The sequence below is a fragment of the Lissotriton vulgaris genome, chromosome 4_1, assembly GCF_964263255.1.
Source record: "Lissotriton vulgaris chromosome 4_1, aLisVul1.2, whole genome shotgun sequence".
NCBI classification, from domain to species: Eukaryota; Metazoa; Chordata; class Amphibia; order Caudata; family Salamandridae; genus Lissotriton; species Lissotriton vulgaris.
The window spans coordinates 1,732,787,760-1,732,808,973 of NC_141691.1; the positions used below are offsets into that span (position 1 = coordinate 1,732,787,760).

The window sequence follows — 21,214 nt, forward strand, 5'->3', positions numbered from 1 at the left end:
CAATGCATTAATTCCTAGAGTGCCCTAACTGATAGTAATCAAGTCCTGAAAAATTGGAGTCCGCAAGACATGTGACAGTAGAGGGGTGTGAGCATTGATGTTCAATATGCCGAATTGCTGTCAATTTTTTTTCTAGACAGAGTATGCAGATTGAATAACTTTAAATTTGACTTTCTTAAAACCCAAGTCATACACTCGGATTTTTCAAAGCCGGAAGGTTTCTCAATAGCCCCAGTAGCAACCTATTTGGGGGTGAAGATTACACCATCTGTAGAGCAGATAACAGAAATCAATATGCTACAGATTATTAAAGATGTAAACCAGACTCTGGATAGATTAGACCACTTGCACCTCTCACTTCATGGTCACCACAATGTCATAAAAATGTCCATACTTCCTAAATTTCTATATCTATTTCGGACCATCCCCATTGAATTTCAAGTGCATTGTATTTCTAGTGCAGAAAGGGCTTGTACAAGATTCTTGTGGGGTTATCATAAAGCCAGAAGGCCAGCTAAACGGCTAATACTCCCTAGATCAAGGGGTGGTTGGGTCTACCTTCCCTAATGCTATATCACTGGGCTGCACTATTGCAGCAAATGGGGATACTATTGGTTGGTGGAAAGGCAGTGGTGCCGGAATTCGCCAGACCCACAATCTTTGAGGTTCAACTAGGGGAAGACGCTCGCAACAGCTTAGTCAGAAATGTGGAACCAAGCTATTATAAGAAAATGATATCCGTTTAAGCACAAAAGTATTTTTAGGTAACTACTGACATGATCAGAAAGAACAGCTCTGGAAACGAATATATGTATCTATCTGCTAAACCTTTATCTAGTTTAGATTTAGCTTAGAGTTGTTTAGATTTGTAAAAAGGTCCAAAGACACACTTTGCATGGGACTGCAAGGTGAATGAAAGGAAGCTAAGCTAATTATGCTGTCAGAAAAAGAAAAAGGGTTTTCGTCAGAAAGGATAGAAGCAACATTCCAGACAAGGGAGGGAGTAATGTAGGCCCTTCCAGCCAATATGGTACAGGGGGCATCCACAGACCAGTGTCTCCCTTCGCCCATGACAATAGTACACCTGTGAGGCGGCAATCCTAACAATATTTGAAGGGCTTCCCCTCAATTTTAACCACACCAATAGGGAGTGGCAAACTGTTTGTTTAAAGCTGCTGCATACATTCTGTAGAGATGAGCCCTGAAAATGATTGTCCAAATGAAGGCTGTGCCCTAACATCAGCACAATGTCTACCAAGTTCCATCAATTTGTGAAAAAACAGAGCTTTTCGTCCGAAATCAGCCCATACAAATGTGCAGATATAATGCTCGAAATAAAAGCGAGATCTAAGTATTGCAGGACTCACAGTAACCTAATGCAGCATAACACAACAGCAAATACCTTGAAGAACAGATATTCCGATGGTTGAAAAGCTATCCTTGGCAGAGTAGGACAATAGCTGCCTCTAAAACACGAGCTTTCTAGATCATCTTGAAACAGCCAGTGAAAAAAAGCTACTTGCAAAATAGCTCATCCAAGGAATCATGTCGTCAAATCGAGGTTGATAAAATCTCTCAGAAGTGCTCAGTTTCCTTATTTAGCTAAACGGAGAGCTACAAGCGAAGAAATCAAAGAGTACGATGTGTTGAGCTACACTTTTGGGAAGAGACAGCAAGCGTTTCATAAAATTGTTTTCCACAACTTGTAGTGTGGACGTTCATATATCCCCAGATATCACAACTATATACGACAGCTTAAACTTATTTGGACTGGTAAATATTGACAATTGCTTTTATTGGTTTGTTCATTACTCAGTCTTGAATGCAAATTTCAACACAGATAAAAGGGACTTGGCTAAAAATAGTTTTTAAAGTTGTTAAAAGAGGAAACCAAGAAACATTGTGCTCAAACAGCAAACCCAAATAGCTCTCAACATGCACCTTCAAACATTGACTGTTAGTTCAGGACACAATCTTAACATCTGAGTTACAATAGGAACAAGACCTCTGACCTTCCTGTTCAGTGCCATTGCTCTCCCCAGCACAGCTCCACCGTTGAGGGACTGCCCTTGAGCCCGAGCTCATTGCCAGGTAGGTGTTTGAGGCCCTCCTCCACCCGCAGGCTCCAGCCTGCGCCTCACCCTGGTGGTCTAGTGGAAGAGCACCCTACTCTTCTGCTATTCCGCTCTGTTCTGTGTCCTCTGTTCTCTTTTGGCAATCTTTCGCCTCAACTCTTTTGCCTTTTTTCTCTTTGCCTCGAATCGCTCCCTCTTCCTTTGCTCCCGCTGCTGCTGCCCCCATGACCCCTCCTCCCCTAGCATGTAGCTCCCGCAACCCCAGCTCATCGTCCTCCTCGACCCCTACTTAATGGTGGCCGCTGCGAGGCAAGAAGAGCAAGACCTCTGACCTTCTTGGTCAGTGTCACTGCTCTCCCCCCACGCAGCTCCACCGTGAAGGGACTACCCTTGAGCCCATTTTCCTTGCCAGGTATGTATTCGAGGCCCTCCTCCACATGCAGGCTCCAGCCTGCGCCTCATCCCTGGTGGTCTAGTGGAAAAGCACCCCGTTTTTCTGCTATTCCAAAATATTCTGTGTGCTCTTTTGCCTCTTTTCTCTCCTGCCTCTTTTCAACTTTTGCCACTCTTTTGCTTCTTTAGGGCTCGCCTATCCCCATTCCGCGAGGAATGGATAGGGGAGAATTTTAGTGGGCAAAAAAAGTTCTCAAACCATCGGGCGGATTTACGACAGTTCACGTGAACACAAGCACGCGCTTTTCCCTCGGAGAGCTTCACTTCAAAGGGCTTCCCCGCCCACTGCTTCACACTTCACGGCCGCCAGGCCGTGTCTCGCATTTCTCCTCCCTCCCTCCCTCCAGCAATGCCAAAAGCTTGTTCTCCTTTCTCACGTCTCCCGCTCTCCTGGCCGCCTTTATCTCTTTCTATCTCCTTTAGTTTTCGCTTTCTTGACCTCTTTCCTCCCCAGCCTCCTCTGTGCTCTCGTGAGCTCACCCGCCTTCCTCCCTCTTTATTTATTTTCCCCTCCACCTCCTTCCTGCCTCTTCGTCTCTCGCCGCTCACCCCCTCCACACACACCTCGTCGTCTCTGCTAACGAGAGGTTTCTGCGCTTCCCACAACTCGCGAGATTTGTAATAAACCCTCTTGGTAATCCACTGGAACCCTGCAACCGGGAGATCGCGTAATTGGCAGCAGCCCACCTCTGCCTCTTACCCTACCCCACCACCCACAGAAGCAGGCACACTTCACAGGCACAGCTGTGATGCCCCCATTACCGGGTCTTACGGAGCAAGAGGCCAAGCTTTCTCAAGGGAGCTTTGGCCCCGTTTCATATTATTTGAAAACTGGGAATAAACGGGGCACTTCAAAGCACATTTTCCAAGCCGATTAATGAACCGGCAAGATAGCTCAGTGAGTTAAGCGCCTGCTGCCGAGATCTGTCTGCAGCCTGTAATAACAGTGTCCGTTTCTAGTCGCAGCTGAGCGGACTTCTTTAGAAGTCGAGAGGTATTACTGGATTGGATAATGATGCCATCTCCTGTGAGTGATTACAAATGCAAAGAATCTCGGACAACCCGTGATATAAAAGGCCGCTCACCCCCTCGTCTCTGATAACGAGAGGTTTCTGCGCTTCCCACAACTCGCGAGATCAAGCGAGATTTGTAATAAACCCTCTTGGTAATCCACTGGAACCCGGCATCCTGGAGATCGCGTAATTGGCAGCCGCCCACCTCTGCCGCTTACCCTACCCCACCTCCCACAAAAGCAGGCACACTTCACAGGCACAGCTGTGTTGCTCCCATTACCGGGACTTACTGAGCAAGAGGCCAAGCTTTTTCAAGGGGAGCTTTGGCCCCGTTTCAAATTATTTGAAAACTGGGAATAAATGGGGCACTTTAAAGCACATTTTCCAAGCCGATTAATGAACCGGCAAGTTAGCTCAGTGAGTTAAGCGCCTGCTGCCGAGATCTGTCTGCAGCCTGTAGTAACAGTTTCCGTTTCCAGTCGCAGCTGAGCAGACTCCTTTAGAAGTCGAGAGGTATTACTGGATTGGATAATGATGCCATCTCCTGTGAGTGATTACAAATGCAAAGAATCTCGGACAACCCGTGATATAAAAGGAAACGTCGTATTGTTACCAGAAATATGGGCTTATGAACTCATTTATACATTTTAAAACGGAATAAATTCACTATCCCTGTGCCTCAGCAAAGACATCAAGGTTCTCAAGAGATGCATCCACGCGGACAACTCGAAGAAATTCTTGCATCCGATTAGCTTCCCGCCTCCCGCTCCTTCCTACTCTGATGCTTTTCACGTTAGTCTCCATCCTCTTAGCTTCCCCCCTTCCTTCTCTGTTGCTTTGTCAGGTTAGTCTCATTCGGATTAGCTTTCCTCCCTTCTCTCCTCCCCCTCCTTCCTTCGCCGTTGCTTTTCATGTTAGTCTCCATCCGATTAGCTCCTCCCCCTTTATCATTGCAGCTGTGCTTGGATGAGAGCCTACGTCCCATTGTCACTGGCTTTGTTACTTAAATCTGTGGAGATTGAGTGCTATCGGGACACGCCTCCAGATTTATTTACAGACTGCAATATTTGTATTGGCATTTTGGGGGGGGGGTGAAAGATGCTTTATAGAAAAACAGCAACAAACCAATTTCGCCCCAAGGTTTTACCTGGTTATGCAGTGAACATTACTGAATGCAACAAGGCTCGAGTGCAACCGATCGTGGTCAAGTAGGCCACAGTCACGCCCTCACTATGACTCACTAACTCGCCAGTACTCTCTACTGCCTCACTGCAACGCCCTACCACTCCACCACTCACTAACTCCCTCACTGCAGCACACTCCCACTCAAGTCCTCACTGCAGCGTCCTCACACTCCAGCATTCACTAGAACCCTCACTGCAACGCCCTACCACTCACTAACTCCCTCACTGCAGCACACTCCCACTCAAGTCCTCACTACAACCCTCACTGCAACATCCTCCCACTCCAGCATTCACTAGAAGCCTCACTGCAACGCCCTACCACTCCACCACTCACCAACTCCCTCACTGCAGCACACTCCCACTCAAGTCCTCACTACAGCCCTCACTGCAGCGTCCTCCCACTCCAGCATTCACTACAACCCTCACTGCAACATCCTCCCACTCCAGCATTCACTAGAACCCAGCATACACTAGAACCCTTACTAAAACGCAATTTCACTTATTACAACCCTCACTGCACCAGACTCCCACACCAGTGCTCACTAAAACCATCACTGCAACACCCTGCCGCTCCAGCACTCTCTAACCCCTCGCTGCAACACTCTCAGCCTCCTGCACTCACTAAACCACTCACTGCATGACACTCCCACTCCGCAACTCACTACAACCCTTCCTGCAACACTCTCCCACTCCACCACTCATAAAACCCTCACTGTGACACCTGCCACTACAGCTGTCACTACAGTGATCACTGCAACAACGCTCACTCTCCAGCACTCAGTAAGCCTCTCGCTGTAACACACCCACCTCCAGAACTCACTGAATCCTTCACTGCGACCTCTAGACAGATCTCTGCACTGGCACGCCTCAGCTCTAACTGCACCCGCTTTAGTCCTTTCTGTCCCTGTCCAACCCTCATTGCACCCTCCTAGCCCTCGCTCTGCCTGCTTCGATCGCCATACTCAAGCTCACTGCATACCCCTTCCTTCTTAAGCAGCACCACAGCACCGCTCGGCATCACCACAGCACCACTCGGCACCACCACAGCACCACTCTGCACCACCACAGCACCACCACGGCACCACCACACCACCACCACGGCACCACCACACCACCACTCGGCACCACCACTCGGCACCACCACTCGGCACCACCGCTCAGCACCACCACTCTGCAGCACCACCACTCGGGGCCTCCACGGCATCACTCGGGGCCTCCACGGCATCACTCGGGGCCTCCACGGCATCACTCGGGGCCTCCACGGCATCACTCGGGGCCTCCACGGCATCACTCGGGGCCTCCGCGGCATCACTCGGGGGCACCGCGGCATCACTCGGGGGCACCGCGGCATCACTCGGGGGCACCGCGGCATCACTCGGGGGCACCGCGGCATCACTCGGGGGCACCGCGGCATCACTCGGGGGCACCGCGGCATCACTCGGGGGCACCGCGGCATCACTCGGGGGCACCACGACATCACTATTCGCTACCACAGCATCACTGAACACCACAGCATCACTCGTCGCCACCACAACATCACTTCGCGCCATCACAGCATCAATCTGTGCAACCATTCAACAACAACTGGTTCAAATATGTTCACTCAATGTTTCAAGCTTTATTACAAATGTCACAAAAATATGTTAATATTTCACTTCTGTTCTTGGATTTTCGTCACAATAAAATACACTGAACATAATCTTCACAAAAGTTATTTACAAAAGTTTAAGCTATTGCCATTATAAATTACAATCACTTTTATTTAAAGTATTAATTATTTAAAAAAATTAAAAGCCATTGTTATTTGTAATATCAATACATCTAAGTCACGTAAATACAAAACATGTTGCATTACAAATGCTATAGGTGTCACATTTGCAAAAGTTATAACTATTGGCATTGTAAATGACAAAGCTATTAATTTAGCTATTTTCAAAACCAACACATAAATAAAAAAATTGTCATTTACAAGACCAACAGCTCAAACTTTCCTAATGCGAGACCTATTGCATTGCAAATGCTTGTTCTCTTTTGCTTCTTTTTCTCTTTTACATCTTTTCTCTTTGACTCGTTTCACTCACTCTTCCCGCGCTCCCTTCCGTGGCCCCTAACCCCCCCAGTATGCCGCTCCCAGCTGATCACCCTCCCCGGACCTCAAATTAATGACGGCAGCGCAGTGGGCATGCCGCTGGTGTGCCAAAGGCAAACCTGTCTGCGCCCATCCGCAACCAGTGCCAGCGACCCTGGTCCCCCACCGTTACGACCCCAGCACCCTCCACGCTCTCAACCACAGACGCAGCAACAACTGTTAGCTCTCGATGCCGAGCAACACCCAAGGCCCGATCTCCTGCCGACACTGCTGTCGCACCTTCACCCATCTCTGGACCCCAGCAGTAGCCCACAGCCGACCGGACGCCAGCGCACACAAACCACTGAACTGCATCCTCCTCGACGTGTGCTCCCGGCACAGACATGCCATAGAGATCTGGGACCTCAACACTCACGCCAGACGTCTCCTTCCTCATAGAGACCTAGACCAATGCCAGCTCCGCACCAGACATCGCAACTGCCATCCCCGTTAAATACAAGATCCTGAGGAAAGATCGCCCCACCCACCCAGGAGAGGGCCTCGCCATCATCCACAAAAACTCCCTCCACATGACAGCCACTGACTCTGACAGCACATCGTCCCCCCCATGAACACATCCCCTTCCACATCCAGACCAACCCCAGAACGACGCTCTGTAGAACCCTCACCTACAGACCGCCTGGCACATGCACTCCGTTCACCAACGTCATTACTGACCTCATCGTACCCCACGTCCTCGCCTCCGCAGACTACATACTACTCAGAGATGTAAACTTGCACCTGGACAACCACAACAACCCCAACACCTCTGCCCTCCTTAAAAACCTCAACAACATAGGACTGAAGCAACCTGTCTCTGCCCCCACTCACACAGCAGGACACACACTTGACCTAGTCTTTGCAGGAGGAAACAGTATTTTCTTCAGCCACACAACAGAACTCCTCTGGACCAACCACCACTGCATCTCCTTCAGAAAACTCACCGCACACAAGCACGCGCGCCTCCTTCCAGGTAGAAACTGGAACAACGTCTCAGAAGAACAACTCACCTCTGCCCTAACCTGCACTCCATCCCAAACTACGGCAGATGCCAAATCCGCAGCAAGCAACCTCCACCAATGGATCGCCAACTGAGCGAACATACTCGCCCCCCCCCCCACCCCAGAAGACTACAAGACGACACAACAAGAAAGCAAACTGGTTCACCGTGGCACTCCTAGAATCCAAGCGCGCCTGCCGATGACTGGAGAAACAGCAACCCCGGAAACACACACCGCCTACAAAACAGCCACCACGGAACACCACCAAATCCACAAAGAAGAATTTCCTCCAAGAAAGAATCCTCGCCAAGGCCCACAACTCCAAATAACTATTCTCCATCATACAGGATTTTGCCAAACCCAATAGCGAGACAACACGATCTCTGCAACAGACTCAGCTCCTTCTTTCACCTCAAGATCAAGACACTCTACGATAACTTTGACGACCAAGACTTCTGCACCTCCTCAAACCCCACCCCCAGCGACATCACCCAACAGACCCTACTGACTTGGACCCCACTCACAACAGAAGACACCCTAAAGGCCATGAAGAGCATCCACTCCAGAGCACCTTCAGACCCCTGTACCCCACACATCTTCCAAAGGCCCACCACAGCCGTTGCACCAGAGCTGTCTCAAACCATCAACTGCTCCCTCGAGACCGCCACAATTCCCTACAATTGGAAGCTCGCCGAAGTCAACCCCTTCCTAAAAAAAACCTTAGAAGACCCAACGGACCTCAAGAACTTCAGGACCATCTCGTTGCTTCCTTTTGCAACCAAGGAAACCGAAAAGGCCGTCAACACCCAGCTAGCATACTTCATCGAAGCCAACAACATCCTAGACAACTCTCAATCCGGATTCCACAGAAACCACAGCACCGAGACCGCCCTCCTTGTTGCCGAAGACAACATCTGCACCCTCCTCGACGGATGCCAAACGCAGCCCTCATTCTCCTGGGCCTATCGGCAGCCTTCAACACTGTGTCCAACCGCATAATAACCACAAGACTCCACGACGCTGGCATTCAAGGAAAGGCCCTAGACTGGATATGTTCATTCCTCACAGGAAGAACAAAGAGAATAAGACTCCAGCCCATCCTCTCAGAACTGACAGACCAGATGAGGAGTACCCCAAGGATCCTCCCTCAGCCACACCCTCTTCAACGTCTACCTGGTCCCCCTCGCAACCATCATCAGAAACGATGGGCTCCATATAGTCTCGTACACTGATGACACTCAACTCATCCTCTTCCTCACCAAAGAGCCTAAGGTCACAAGGCACAACTTCCAGGAAGGGATGACAGCCGTCGCAGCCTGGATGAAGAACATCTGCCTGAAACTCAACTCAGAGAAAACAGAGGTCCTCATCCTCCGCTCCACTCACTCCGCATGAGTCAACACCTGGTGGTCCCCCGCCCTCGGTTAAACACCCACCCACCCGACAGACCATGCATGTAGTCTTGGTATCATACTGGATTCATCGCTCACATTGAAATCGCCAGATCAACGCCGTCTCAAACGCATGCTTCAACACCCTTCGCATACTACGCAAAACATTCAAATGGATACCCCCCCCCCCCCTCCCCCCCAGACTCCAGGAAAATTGTTACTCACGCCCTCATCATCAGCAGACTCTACTACAGCAACACCCTCTATGGAGGAATCAACAAGCAAACTCCTCTGCAAACTCCAAACCATCCAGAACGCCCCAGCCAACCTAAGTCTCGATATCCCACGGCACAAACACATCACCAAACACCTCCTCAACCTACACTGGCTCCCCGTCAAAAAAAGAATAACTTTCAAGCTGCTCATGCACGTCTGCAAGGCCCTCCACAACATCAGACCCTAATACCTCTGCAACCGCCTCTCCTTCCATACCCCCAAGAGAAACCTTCGCTCAGCCGACCTCGCCCTAACCACCTTCCCACGCTTCTACAGGAACAGAGTGGCTGGAAGGTTGTTCTATCTCGCAGCCAACAGGTGAGTAGTGCAATTTACAAACCCCTGATTAATTAAATAATTTGTTGAAAGATCTAGGATATTCATAAAGGACACAAATTAGTCACGGAGGTGTTGGAAGCCTAAGGCAGTTTAGCTAACAGGATCACATCATCAGTACAGAGTAGTGCCGAATGGGTCTGTTGTCTACTCGAGGGACATCCATCCCTTCCCTTATCAAGATGTCTAGTCGTTTAATAGACAGAGTAAGTAAAAAGAGGGCTAAGATGCACCCTGCCTAACCCACTGCTTGATCTCAAAAGCATTAGTGCAGGAACCCTATAGAACATATCTCAGAGGCAGAAAGGTTCCTTATGCAGATCCGCCAAAAAGTTTACAATAAACTTGTCGGCTACCAGGGAAAGCATGATGTTCCACAGTTTGTCCATGCTCACTATGTCAAATGTGGATGTTAAGATCCATAAAGGCCATATGCAGGGAGCCACGATTGGCCACGGTATATTTATTTATGTTCATATATAGGTTGAAACATTGGTCAGGTCTGAAGCCATAGCTGGTATCAGAAAGTATATGACTGCCTTTCTTTATTGATCACTCGCCCTATTATTTTCACCACCAAACATTTACAGATGTTACCAAATGATGTATGTTGCTGTAAAAGAAAACAATCTCTGATGCCTTGTAATTATTTATATAGACTGAATGTTTTGTAATTTGATATTTTACGGTTAATATTAAATTCAAGAAATATGATGAACTACTTGCAACTTCTGACAACAATATGAGCTATCCAACTGGAGTTACTGGCTGGTCTCAAGAACATAAGCACAGCCATCTGTTGTGCCAGTATGGTATTCAATATCATGTTGAAGTGAGTACCCCATGGCAAACAAATATCAAGACTCAGTGCAACTATTTCAGATAATGTTCTCACTGCAGAAGAAAATCTGCAATGTCAGGGTGAACACCGGAAGTCTCATACTTGGACAACATTCACACCAAGCCTCTTGCACTCCGATCTTCATGATGTTTTTTTTACTCCCACAAAACCTAGATCGTGGACAGTGGTAAAAAAACAATTGCCAGGGTTCTATGAAAAATCTATATCCCAGTGATCAGGATTACATTTGGTACTATAAAATGTGACTGCATATGCAGATTTGCTGATCTTCACAAATGAGGCAGAAAGCCCTTCCAGCTAGTGTGTAAATAATATCCAACTATGCCAATGTCTGGGGATTAAACCTATATCGAGACAAGACAGGTTCTAAAATGAATCTGAAAGCCCAATCCAAATGGGATAAAGAGACATGTATAAAAAAAATAAGAGAACATATTATCAGGTTAAATAGCTGCTCATCTAGCATCTCCTGTTACATCAAAAGTTATCCCATCTCTAACACAAATACGCTTTTTAGTTAGCGACGAGGTATGGTGAAAACCTGCCAGGTTTAACATACCTGTTCTGAAATTGCCAACATGGAAAATCGAGCTTTTACACATGCTGTTTAATTGTCAACTGTAATTTCTTTATGGCATGAGATACAACAGTAGACTGCATATTATCTTAAATATAATAAATAACGCTTAACCCAACTGAGATGAGTTTAGGAGCTATCCTACCAAAACTAAAAAATGATCTTGCTCTGTTGGATCTTTTTTTAGTCTTGAGTGATAAATCCGTTCTTTTCGAATGGAAACTAGCTCATAGATTATTAGCCCACACCTGGGTATGCAAGGCTATGCTTCATACTCAAACTCCCATCAATTTCCTGTATTAGACATCACTCATCCAATATAGAAGCAGCTAGATATTTATCTATATAAAGAGAAACTGCTGTAAAAAAAACAAAATGGACCTGGGCAAATTCGAATTCCCAGTATCAGCAGCAACATTTCTTGAATCTAGGGAGCAAACAATCACTCTGACCATGGTTGACCAAGATGTTTTGTACCAATTGTAAACTTTCTTAAATTATACTCTTTTGCCATGAATACTCATGAAATAACCTGCACATGGTTAAAGAAAAGTAGTCATATGCAGATCTCTAATGACTCAAATGGTCTAGCTACCTATCCCTCGCAACAAAGACAATACTGAAATACTACATAATTGTATGTAGTCTACTTAGCTTTTAACATCATGAAGTTGGTCACCAAACAAACAATGCACTCAAAAACACAAAAAGGAGAGGGGGGAGTGTTTGCCACGACACATCCTCCCAAAGCAACGACCCAAAACACACAGGTATGGTAGTTTCTACAATTTTATTAGTGCTATGGTGCAAATCACTGATTCCTAAATTACAAAGATTCTGGCGTGGATAGTGATAAGCCCAAGAGGAGAAGAAAGGCCAATCTTATTGGAGGAGGAGGCCTCACTCACATAATGTGACATGCTTCATCCTGGTAGGGCAATACCACCTGGGCAAACTCGACCTCTCAGTAAGCCAGATGGAGTGGGTTCTTAAATAAGGTAGTTTCCTCGAGAAAACAGGAGGAACCCCCTATTTTGTCCAGAAAATGGTCCTTTATTTAAGAACTCCCTCCATCTGGCTGACTAGGTCGAGTCTGATCATTCCTTGGGTTGGCTGAGGTTTACGCAAAAATGTTCAGAAAAATTGAATGAGAATGTTGATGAAATACAAAGTTAAGTTCATGTGGGATGAAGGATGTCAGAAATCTTTTGAAGAAATTAAACGTGCTGTTAGCAATACACCCATGCTACAAGGATTGGATACATCTACAGATACATTTGTTACTACTGATGCCAATAGGACAGGTTTGGGTAGTGGGTTAAACCAGAAATCTGTACAGGGCACAGAGGTGGTGATTGCATTTGCATCCCGTTCCTAGTCTCCCACGGAGGAAAAATAATCCGTGATTGAGAGAGAGACGCTGGAAAGTGTATGGGTCATGGAGTATTTTAGGAAGTTTATTTGGGGAAATAAATTTGTATTATGTTCAGACCATAAGCCCTGACCAAGTAACTAACAACGGAAGGGTTGTCAAGGGCATCAGCAATAATTGCAGGATTATCATGAGATTGCAAGGTTTTATATATGATGTGCAATACGTACCAGGTGCAAGAAATGTAACGGCTGATTTTTTTTAGTAGAATGTCGCTACCACTCACAGAAATTGATCAAGATCCATGGAGTGAGTATTGTGTGGCGGGAGTTTTGACGGATGAGTGTGGTGGTAGTTTACATCATGATGAGTGGATGGATGGCACAGTAAGGATGAAGCGCTGAAGGTAGTTAAAGACAAGATTGGGAATGGTTGGAGTGACTCAGGCAGCGGTGGTAATGCTAATGATTTGAGAGCATTCTGGGAAAAGCGTGATGAGTTAGGTATTGATGGGGAATTTGTTTGCAGTGGGAAAATAATGATTCCACCTTATGGTATGCGTGAAAAAATTCTCAATTAGTCATGAGAGACATTCCGGCATTCTACTCACCAAAAGCAGGATAACAATGTTGTATTGAGGGCCCAGGGTGGAAAGATATTAAGAGGTTTGTAAGTGTGTGTGTTGACTGTGAGAATGCTCATAAATCAAAGAAAACCTTAACACCCCCCCCCCACCCCGCCCAAATGTCATCTTTGGGGTGTCCCAGATCGCCTTGGGAGGCAGTAGCGTTGTATATTATGGGATCAATTACATGGTCGGATGGTACTGCCGAGACATTATCGTATTGGTGGATATGTTTTTTAGATGGACGGAATTAGAAGTGGTAAGTATGTGGACACTGCTACGGTTATCAGGTTTTTTGAGAAGGGTTTCCGGTTGTGATTTTTACCGACACTGGTGTATAATTGTATTGGTTATGCAATATGCATGCTTATTTTTATTTTAGGGAAAGGGATGTGTAGAATTTAGATTTTCATTTTATTTGTGTATGGTGTCTCCTTTTACAGAATGAGGAGCTTGCTAGTGTGTAGGAATGTCCTGATATATAAATGAGGTTATAGATTATGGTGCAGGAAAGAAGCCAGTTCGCTGACTATTACGGCTGTGTACATCCTTGCAAGAAGATTGCTCCAATAAAGCTTTATTCTGGATAACATCGTCTGTGCTCCATCACTAAACGCCCCCTACAATATCTGTGCCCCAGCCTCCTGATCATAATTTGTTCCAAACCAGTCACTACGCAAAACTGCTACACCAGAAACCCCAGACTGACTTTGCAGCTCGAGGAGCAAGCCTTTTTCACCAGCGAATCAAGTCCTGCGTTCATCTGTGGCTTCGGGTGCCTGGAAGGTCACTCAGGACAGGAAAGGACGCTGAAGGAAGAAATTGCACGGGAGCACAAGGACATATTCAATTTAAACACCGCGTTGCTGTCTGCGGTTAGTTCACCCGCTTGTAAGCTGAACACCGGACAGTGCATCATGCCTAGAAATAGAAATACTCTGACCCTTACTCACCCGGTGCCCTCGCCGCCATCTTCGCCCAGTAAAAGCGTCAGATCCTGCAGAACTGCAGTTGAGGCTGAGACGTAATAGTGTGGAACGTCATTTCCGCCGAAGTAAGCCACCGGAGAAAGAGCACTAGAATGTCAACGGGTGAATGGAGTTAACATGCTGGCTGGCGGTCATCTTACGAAGGGAACGATTTGGCGTTTCTGAGCCCGTAGGTTGGTGAACTCCTTTTGTTTCATTGATGAGCCACTTACTCTAAACAACGGGGCACTGCTTTGAAATAATGTTTAAAACGCCATTATGAGCAGCCTGGATTACGACATTCACCGATCACCAAAATACACGACGGTTTGAGTGAGGTACAGGATGTTAAACTCGGGTGTAAGGGAACGTAAGCAGGGTGAAAGTGAATGCAGAGCGAGGGATCTAGCGAACAACTTTATGAAGGTGGGGTAACATCTATAGAACGATCTAGAAAATATTAGAATTTGCGAGAATTATCAGGGCCGGAAATTAAAACCAGGCTTAACAAAAATGTATAAACCGACCAACGTTTTTATTATCTTATAGTTTGAATATATCTTAGCAGAATGCAAATTCGAAGATATTCACAAGTATAATCTTGAAGAAATGAATATCCCTTGTAGGCTCCCTCACTTGATACAGTATATCACCCAAGCCCACAAGGGTATACGGGTTAACCCAATTTTCTGTTAAGATAAGTGAGAGTGCAGCATCAGCCAGGCTGATGCTGCCTAAGCATATTACAACACATCTCCCTATCTTGGGAAACAAAGAAACGTGACAAGAGAACACACCCACCAACGGATAACCCTGAGAACAAAAGACAAAACACATCAGACACAAAGTAGCGTGGAAGATTTAAGAACATAACACAAGTCCTCACACACCACGCGGAAAACCGAACCATGGATGGAGCACAAATCAATTGCAAACATAATTTCCCAAATAGCCGGGAGGTTTTCTCACTCTCATCTCCCTCCTGACCTGGGGAACGCTCATGATACCACTACCCTGTGGAACCACTTGTTCTTGTGGTATGACTATCACACTATCTATAGGAACAGTGTCCATGGGAACAGTTGCCCGATCTCCCGATACATTGGGAGTAGTTTGAGACCTGCCACCTTCCAAAACACTTGTGAATTCACCATCTTTCATGGACAACCAAGGCGAACACGACCCTGACACATCTCCATCCCACACAGAACTCCTCAATACCTTTTCTTGTCTCTGGGTCAAAGCCACCCTTCTGAGGTTCCAAGTTTGGCCATTTTCCAATTTAACCCATTTGCTACCCACCTCTTGAACTTTATATGGGCCACGGAATTTAGTTAAGTACAATGCACCACCACCCGGCTTGACCTTGACCCAATCTCCCACTGCCATGAAACATTTTTCCACAGTCTTATTTAAGCACACTTGATCCCTTGTCACACTCTCCCGCATCCATGACGGTCCCAACTTGGTCATAGGGTATCTGCCATGCATTATCTCAAAGAGGCTTTTTCCTGAAACGGAATTAACCGCAGTGCGACACGCCCATAACATGTCCTTGACCGCCCCCTCGACAGACAAACCAGCACTACAGTCCAACTGCATCGTCCCTTTGACCTACCTGTTGAATCTCTCCATAAGGCCATTTCCCTGGGGATTGTACAATGACAAATAGGCAAGTCTCACATCCAAGGTGTTCAAAACATTCTTATTTCCTCTGACCTCAATTGTGTGCCATTACCCGTGAGAATAACTGAAGGTATTTCCTTCCTCCTAAAAACATCACTGAGGAAGCCAACAGTGAAAGTGGTGGTAATATTCCTCAGATATGCAACCTCCAACCAATTTGACGTAGCATTCACTAGTACAGCTACAAACCAATCCTGCTCAGGTAAAAATGACAATGGCCCAATGAAGTCCCATACTTCCTTAGCTTCAGACACGTGCTACTACTCCTGCAATTTCCCAACACCCACTCTCAGACGTTTTTCAGAATTCTTGCACACACCGCAACACACAATCCATTCCTTAATCTCAGCACCCATGAGTGGCCACCAAAATCTTTCTCTGACCCTCTTGGTAGTCAAGGTCTGTCCCCAGTGTCCCTCATGAGCCATGCCGATTAAACATGACCTTAAGTAATCCGGAGGCACAAACATTTCATTCCTCATCAACAGATAATCACCAAGAACAGACAACTCATCAACCACCATGAAAAATGGTTTGACCGTATGAGGAAGAGCACTCTCTCTTCTGACCCCCCCATTATCAACTTCAACACACAGTGAAGCGTCAGATCCTTCTCCATGGCTATGATCATTGACCTTTGGAAATGGGAGCCCCCACCTTTCAGTCACATCTTCCACATTTGCAACAACTTCCTCAGTGACTATCTCAGTCAATTCAGCTGCTCCATCAGGAAGCCTTGAAAGACAATCAGTTACCCTATTCTTCCATCCTGAGGCACACTCAACAATCATAGTCTTGCAACCTAACAGCTAACCTCGCCAACTGTCCAGAGCAGTTCCTGCTTCCACCAGGTCCTAAACATTTCAGTAAAGGTTTGTGGTCTGTTCTGAGGATGAAATGAACACCCCACCCCACAAGGACACCCTAAAGTAAGTAGTAACCCAAGCCGCACCCAAAGCCTCACGCTCAATGACTGAGTAATTACACTCATTGTCAGTTAATGACTGTGAGGCAAACGCTACAGTTTTCTCCTCTTTGCCATGCACCTGGGACAAAACTGCCCCTATATCTACGCACTGGCATCCACATTGACAATGGCCTTTAGAGAACTTTGAAATGGTGGAAGGACACCAGCATGAGCGGTACTTTTTTTTATGGCCAGGAATGCCCTTAGTTGCGATTTCCCTCAAACAAACTTCCTACCCTTCCTCAGTACCTCCCTAAGAGGTTCCATTTTCAGTGCGAAATCATGCACGAACTTGGAGTAGTACTCCACTAGCCCAATGAAAGATCAGAGAGCATCTCTGTCACGTTGAACTTCTGCATTATCAATTGCACTCACCAATTTCACATTGGGCTTTACACCACTCCTAGTAATCATGTAGCTCAAATACTCCACTTCCTGCACCTAGAAAACACACTTCTCTCTGCATAAGGGCAAACCGGCTTCTCTAGTATGAGTTAACACTTCATTCAACATACTGTTGTGTTCCATCTCATCTTTTCCAAAAAACAGGATATCATTCTGGAACACAAAGAAATTACTCAGCCCAGACAAAATTCCGGCCATCAACCGCTGGAACACACTCGCAGCTGAGCATAACCCAAATGGAAGTCTACGAAATTGGAAGGTGCCCTCTAAAGTAATGAATGCTGTGAGATGTTTTGAGTGTGGATGGAGTTTGACCTGATGATATGCAGTCCTCAAATACATTTTTGAAAAAAACTTTCTCCCAGACAACATTAAAATGACATCATTAATATTGGGCAACGGGAAATTATCCATGACCACATTTTGTCTTAGGCTGCGGAGGTCCACACAAAACCTAAGAGACCCATCAGGTTTTTTAATAATAACCACTGGAGACAACCACTCGGTTGCCTCTACCATCTCTATTTCTCCATCCTCCAGTAGCTGCTGGAAATTCTTCCTTGTTTTCGCCCTCGCTGCCATTAGTATCCGCATAGCTTGATGTTGGATGGGAACAGAATTATCCTTCATTGTGATCTCATGCACATAGTTCTTGAACTCCCCCAACTTGTTCTCAAAAACTTCCTCATGACAAGACAACCGGCCATCCAAGTAAAACGTATCCACCACCATGACTTGATTATTAGCCCTGGGGTTAACCGTGATACCCAGGTCATAACGGTGTCCCAACCTAAAATTGGAGGTCCCTCAGGAGCCACATAAATCGTCCCTTGAGTCTGCGGAGCAACACATTTGATATTCGCTCTTATGAACCCTAAGTCTCCAATGTCCGCCACTTGAAATGTATATAAAACCTATGGCATCTCATTACTACATTCATTTGTTTTGCAAATCTTGTTTGCAAACACAACATGGCCTCCTTGTGTTCTTCACCAATAACTTCACCTTGAGCATTCCGAAAAGGGGGTGAGTACATAAACATGTGCTGCCCCCCCTTTCCCAGAGATCCCAACAACATAGCCTTTTTCCTAACAGCAGGAAATCTGGCACCAGCCAGAGCCAAAATATACATTTCAAAGCAAACCACCCAATCTTCCCATTCAATTGGTGGTTCACCAGTTAACATTAGGAAAGGTGGGGGCGTGACAGTTGCAGTAGTCACATCCATTGTTTAACCAAACACTCTGACAGTGGATTACTTACTATAAAAGCCTGTTAACCCTTTTTCCACAAGTTGGCCGTGTTTCCTAACAAAAAGAAACACCCAGCAGGTACTTTTCTGCAGCAAGCAGCCAAGCGATGAGCCCACTTCTTTACACATACATCCAATGAGAACTGGGCAAGCAGAGCAAGACAACCAATCCTCACACACGATCACCAAAATTCATAGAATGTGTTTCTCTACATGGGTTGCCTATACTTAGTTGTCATTCCCCTCCAGTGCAACTGTGCCTTACCGCCTGGACCCTGCTGCAGGGATTCCTCACAACAGCATGTCATTCAATGCTCAGACTGCCTCCCGCTGAGTCAATGTTGCCCCCATTGCTTCTTTCAGGACCGCAGGTGAGCTAGCGCAGCGCTCAGCTGTGCTCGCGCTGCCCTGTTGATTCTGTCACAATCACTCACCCTCGAGTCAGCTCTGATTGCACTGCAGGCGCCCGTAGTGATGAAACCCAACAGTGCTGATGCTGCACCACACTTAGCAGGGAATATGGCAAAAATTAATCAGCTGACCCTGTCTCTGCCAGCTGTACCACCGGAGCCTCAATCCACAAGTAGATAGGCTCTCACAAAAGTTCAACACAACCCTTGCTCAATTACTTGGTCTTCATGTCTGAACTTAGTATCCACTTCATGGGTAGGGTGGTAGGGGTCTCAATCCCTAACAATAGTGTGCCTGTGCCCAGCAGTAGGTCGCCAAAATATGATGATGCTGGAATAATGAAGAGCCTTCTCTCTGGTCCAATGAAGCAAGTTCCTTTATTAAAATAGGAAAGAGACCCCACCCACAGTCCTGCCAGGCACCACTCTGCAACAGACTCCTAACGTCTTAATACCCCACATTCCAAACATGACATCGAGATGGAATGTTAACATGTCATAAGTGAGAGTGCTAACAACAACACACATGCCAGTACTGATACAAAATCAACAAATGACTTACTCAAATCACACGTGACACTCGTGATTGCAAAGAACGTTTTTTTAAATTTTTTGAGTTTGAGAGAAAATTCAAAATCCTAAATGTTTTGATTCATGCACTCATTGATTTGCATTATGATCTTTTAATCTATTTCCATAGACCACATCACATACATGACATATATTACATGTATTGTGTACACATGTAATATAGTCCATACTAAACTTTGAATAGACAACCAATGTATGCTGTGAAAAAATGATAATCAGTTAGGGTTCCACACAAAATAGAAAAAAATAAGTGAAAAACAAAAGTAACAAAATAGGAAGAACTAGACCAAAAGGGTTGGGGAGTATATTTCAAGAGCTACCTATTGGTTTTTATACACAACCCTTGTCTAGATGAGGATCAAACAGTGTTGTATTCAGTTAACCCGGGTAATTCATTCAATGATTTGTCAAACATTTTTTAAAAAACATTGATACATTAAAAGGTTAGCCTGATACACAGTACATATTCACACGTTTGGTCAAAGATAATGGTTGACGCATGTCAAATCCCTGCTTTGAGGGGTTTCTCCTCAGGACTTGGAACCAAAACAAAGCTGAAGGAAAAGGAAGCAAAGAAAAGTGCTTGTGTTATCATTTGCAGCATCATTTTTAGAAGCCACACTTCCCTATAAACTGCAGCTGTTTTTTACCTTGTAACCAATCTCTAAACCAAACATGGATTTCTTGATTAAGCCATGTGGAAAAATGGTTAAGGCCTGCAACAAAAATGGACAGCAAAAGAAACAGAAAAGAAGCAAAAGAAGGACTCTAATTCACAGTTTGAATGTTTAATTTTGCTGTATAAAATAATCACGTCATTAGTTGGTGGCACTTATTCAGATTGGGCTCTGTTTTTTTTGTTGAAAAAATGTGTGGTTGGAGTTCATTGCTAATCGGCTAAATAATCTGATTCCGGGGTTAGTTTCTCTTAGACAACATGGATTCATACAGCACAGAGGCACCACAGATCACATAAGACGGATCATATCTTTGATAGACTGGGCTCAGGGTATGCAGTCTCCTGTCGGTGTGGCCCTGTTGGACGCCGAAAAAGCGTTCGACAGGGTCACCTGGTGTTTTTTGTGGTTGGTTTTAGAGAAGGGGTTTCCTGCAGAATTTGTAAGGGCAATTCAGACTCTATATTCTCATCCGTCTGCTGTTATCCGAATCTCTGGGAAAGTGTCAATAGCAAGGGGGACAAGACAAGGGTGTCCTTGTTCCCCCTTGCTGTTTGCCTTATTTATTGATCCCTTTATCATCAGCCTAGAGAATAATATTGTGATTAAACCTGTGCAGATAACGAGTTATGATTTTAAAGTTTGTGCATACACGGACGATATCGCGATTGTGACATCAGATATGGCTGCCGAATTACCTGCCATTATAGAGGCTGCTGAGATATTTGCTCGATTCTCTGGATATAAATTGAATGTTGACAACGATTCGAGCTGCTTTCTACTTGGCCGGGTCCCTAGTCCGACCTATATCCTGACTCCCATTTGCCTCGATCCCCTACTGCACCACCGTTATGGGGAAGCCGGACACTAAACAGTCCAAATTGTCCTTCGACTCTGGAGGGGCCAGGCGTGGGACGCGTTTGCTCCAGGAAGCTGGGATTTCGCGGTCCCCCCCCCCCCGAATG

General features: G+C 45.9%; 1 protein-coding gene and 1 long non-coding RNA gene across 2 annotated transcripts in view; one reads left to right on the forward strand and one right to left on the reverse strand.

Annotated features, from left to right (window-relative positions):
- UQCRB (ubiquinol-cytochrome c reductase binding protein) overlaps positions 1-14,373 on the reverse strand; it is a 62,935-nt gene extending 48,562 nt beyond the window's left edge. Inside the window, exon 1 of the mRNA XM_086966031.1 lies at positions 14,247-14,373. Within this exon, the coding sequence (XP_086822157.1) occupies positions 14,247-14,265 (19 nt within the window). The 5' untranslated portion in view covers positions 14,266-14,373. The remainder of the gene's footprint in view (positions 1-14,246) is intronic.
- Positions 14,354-21,214, forward strand: part of LOC147724471 (uncharacterized) — a 134,019-nt gene continuing 127,158 nt past the window's right edge. The window contains exon 1 of the long non-coding RNA XR_015309918.1: positions 14,354-14,455. This is a non-coding gene — a long non-coding RNA (uncharacterized LOC147724471). The remainder of the gene's footprint in view (positions 14,456-21,214) is intronic.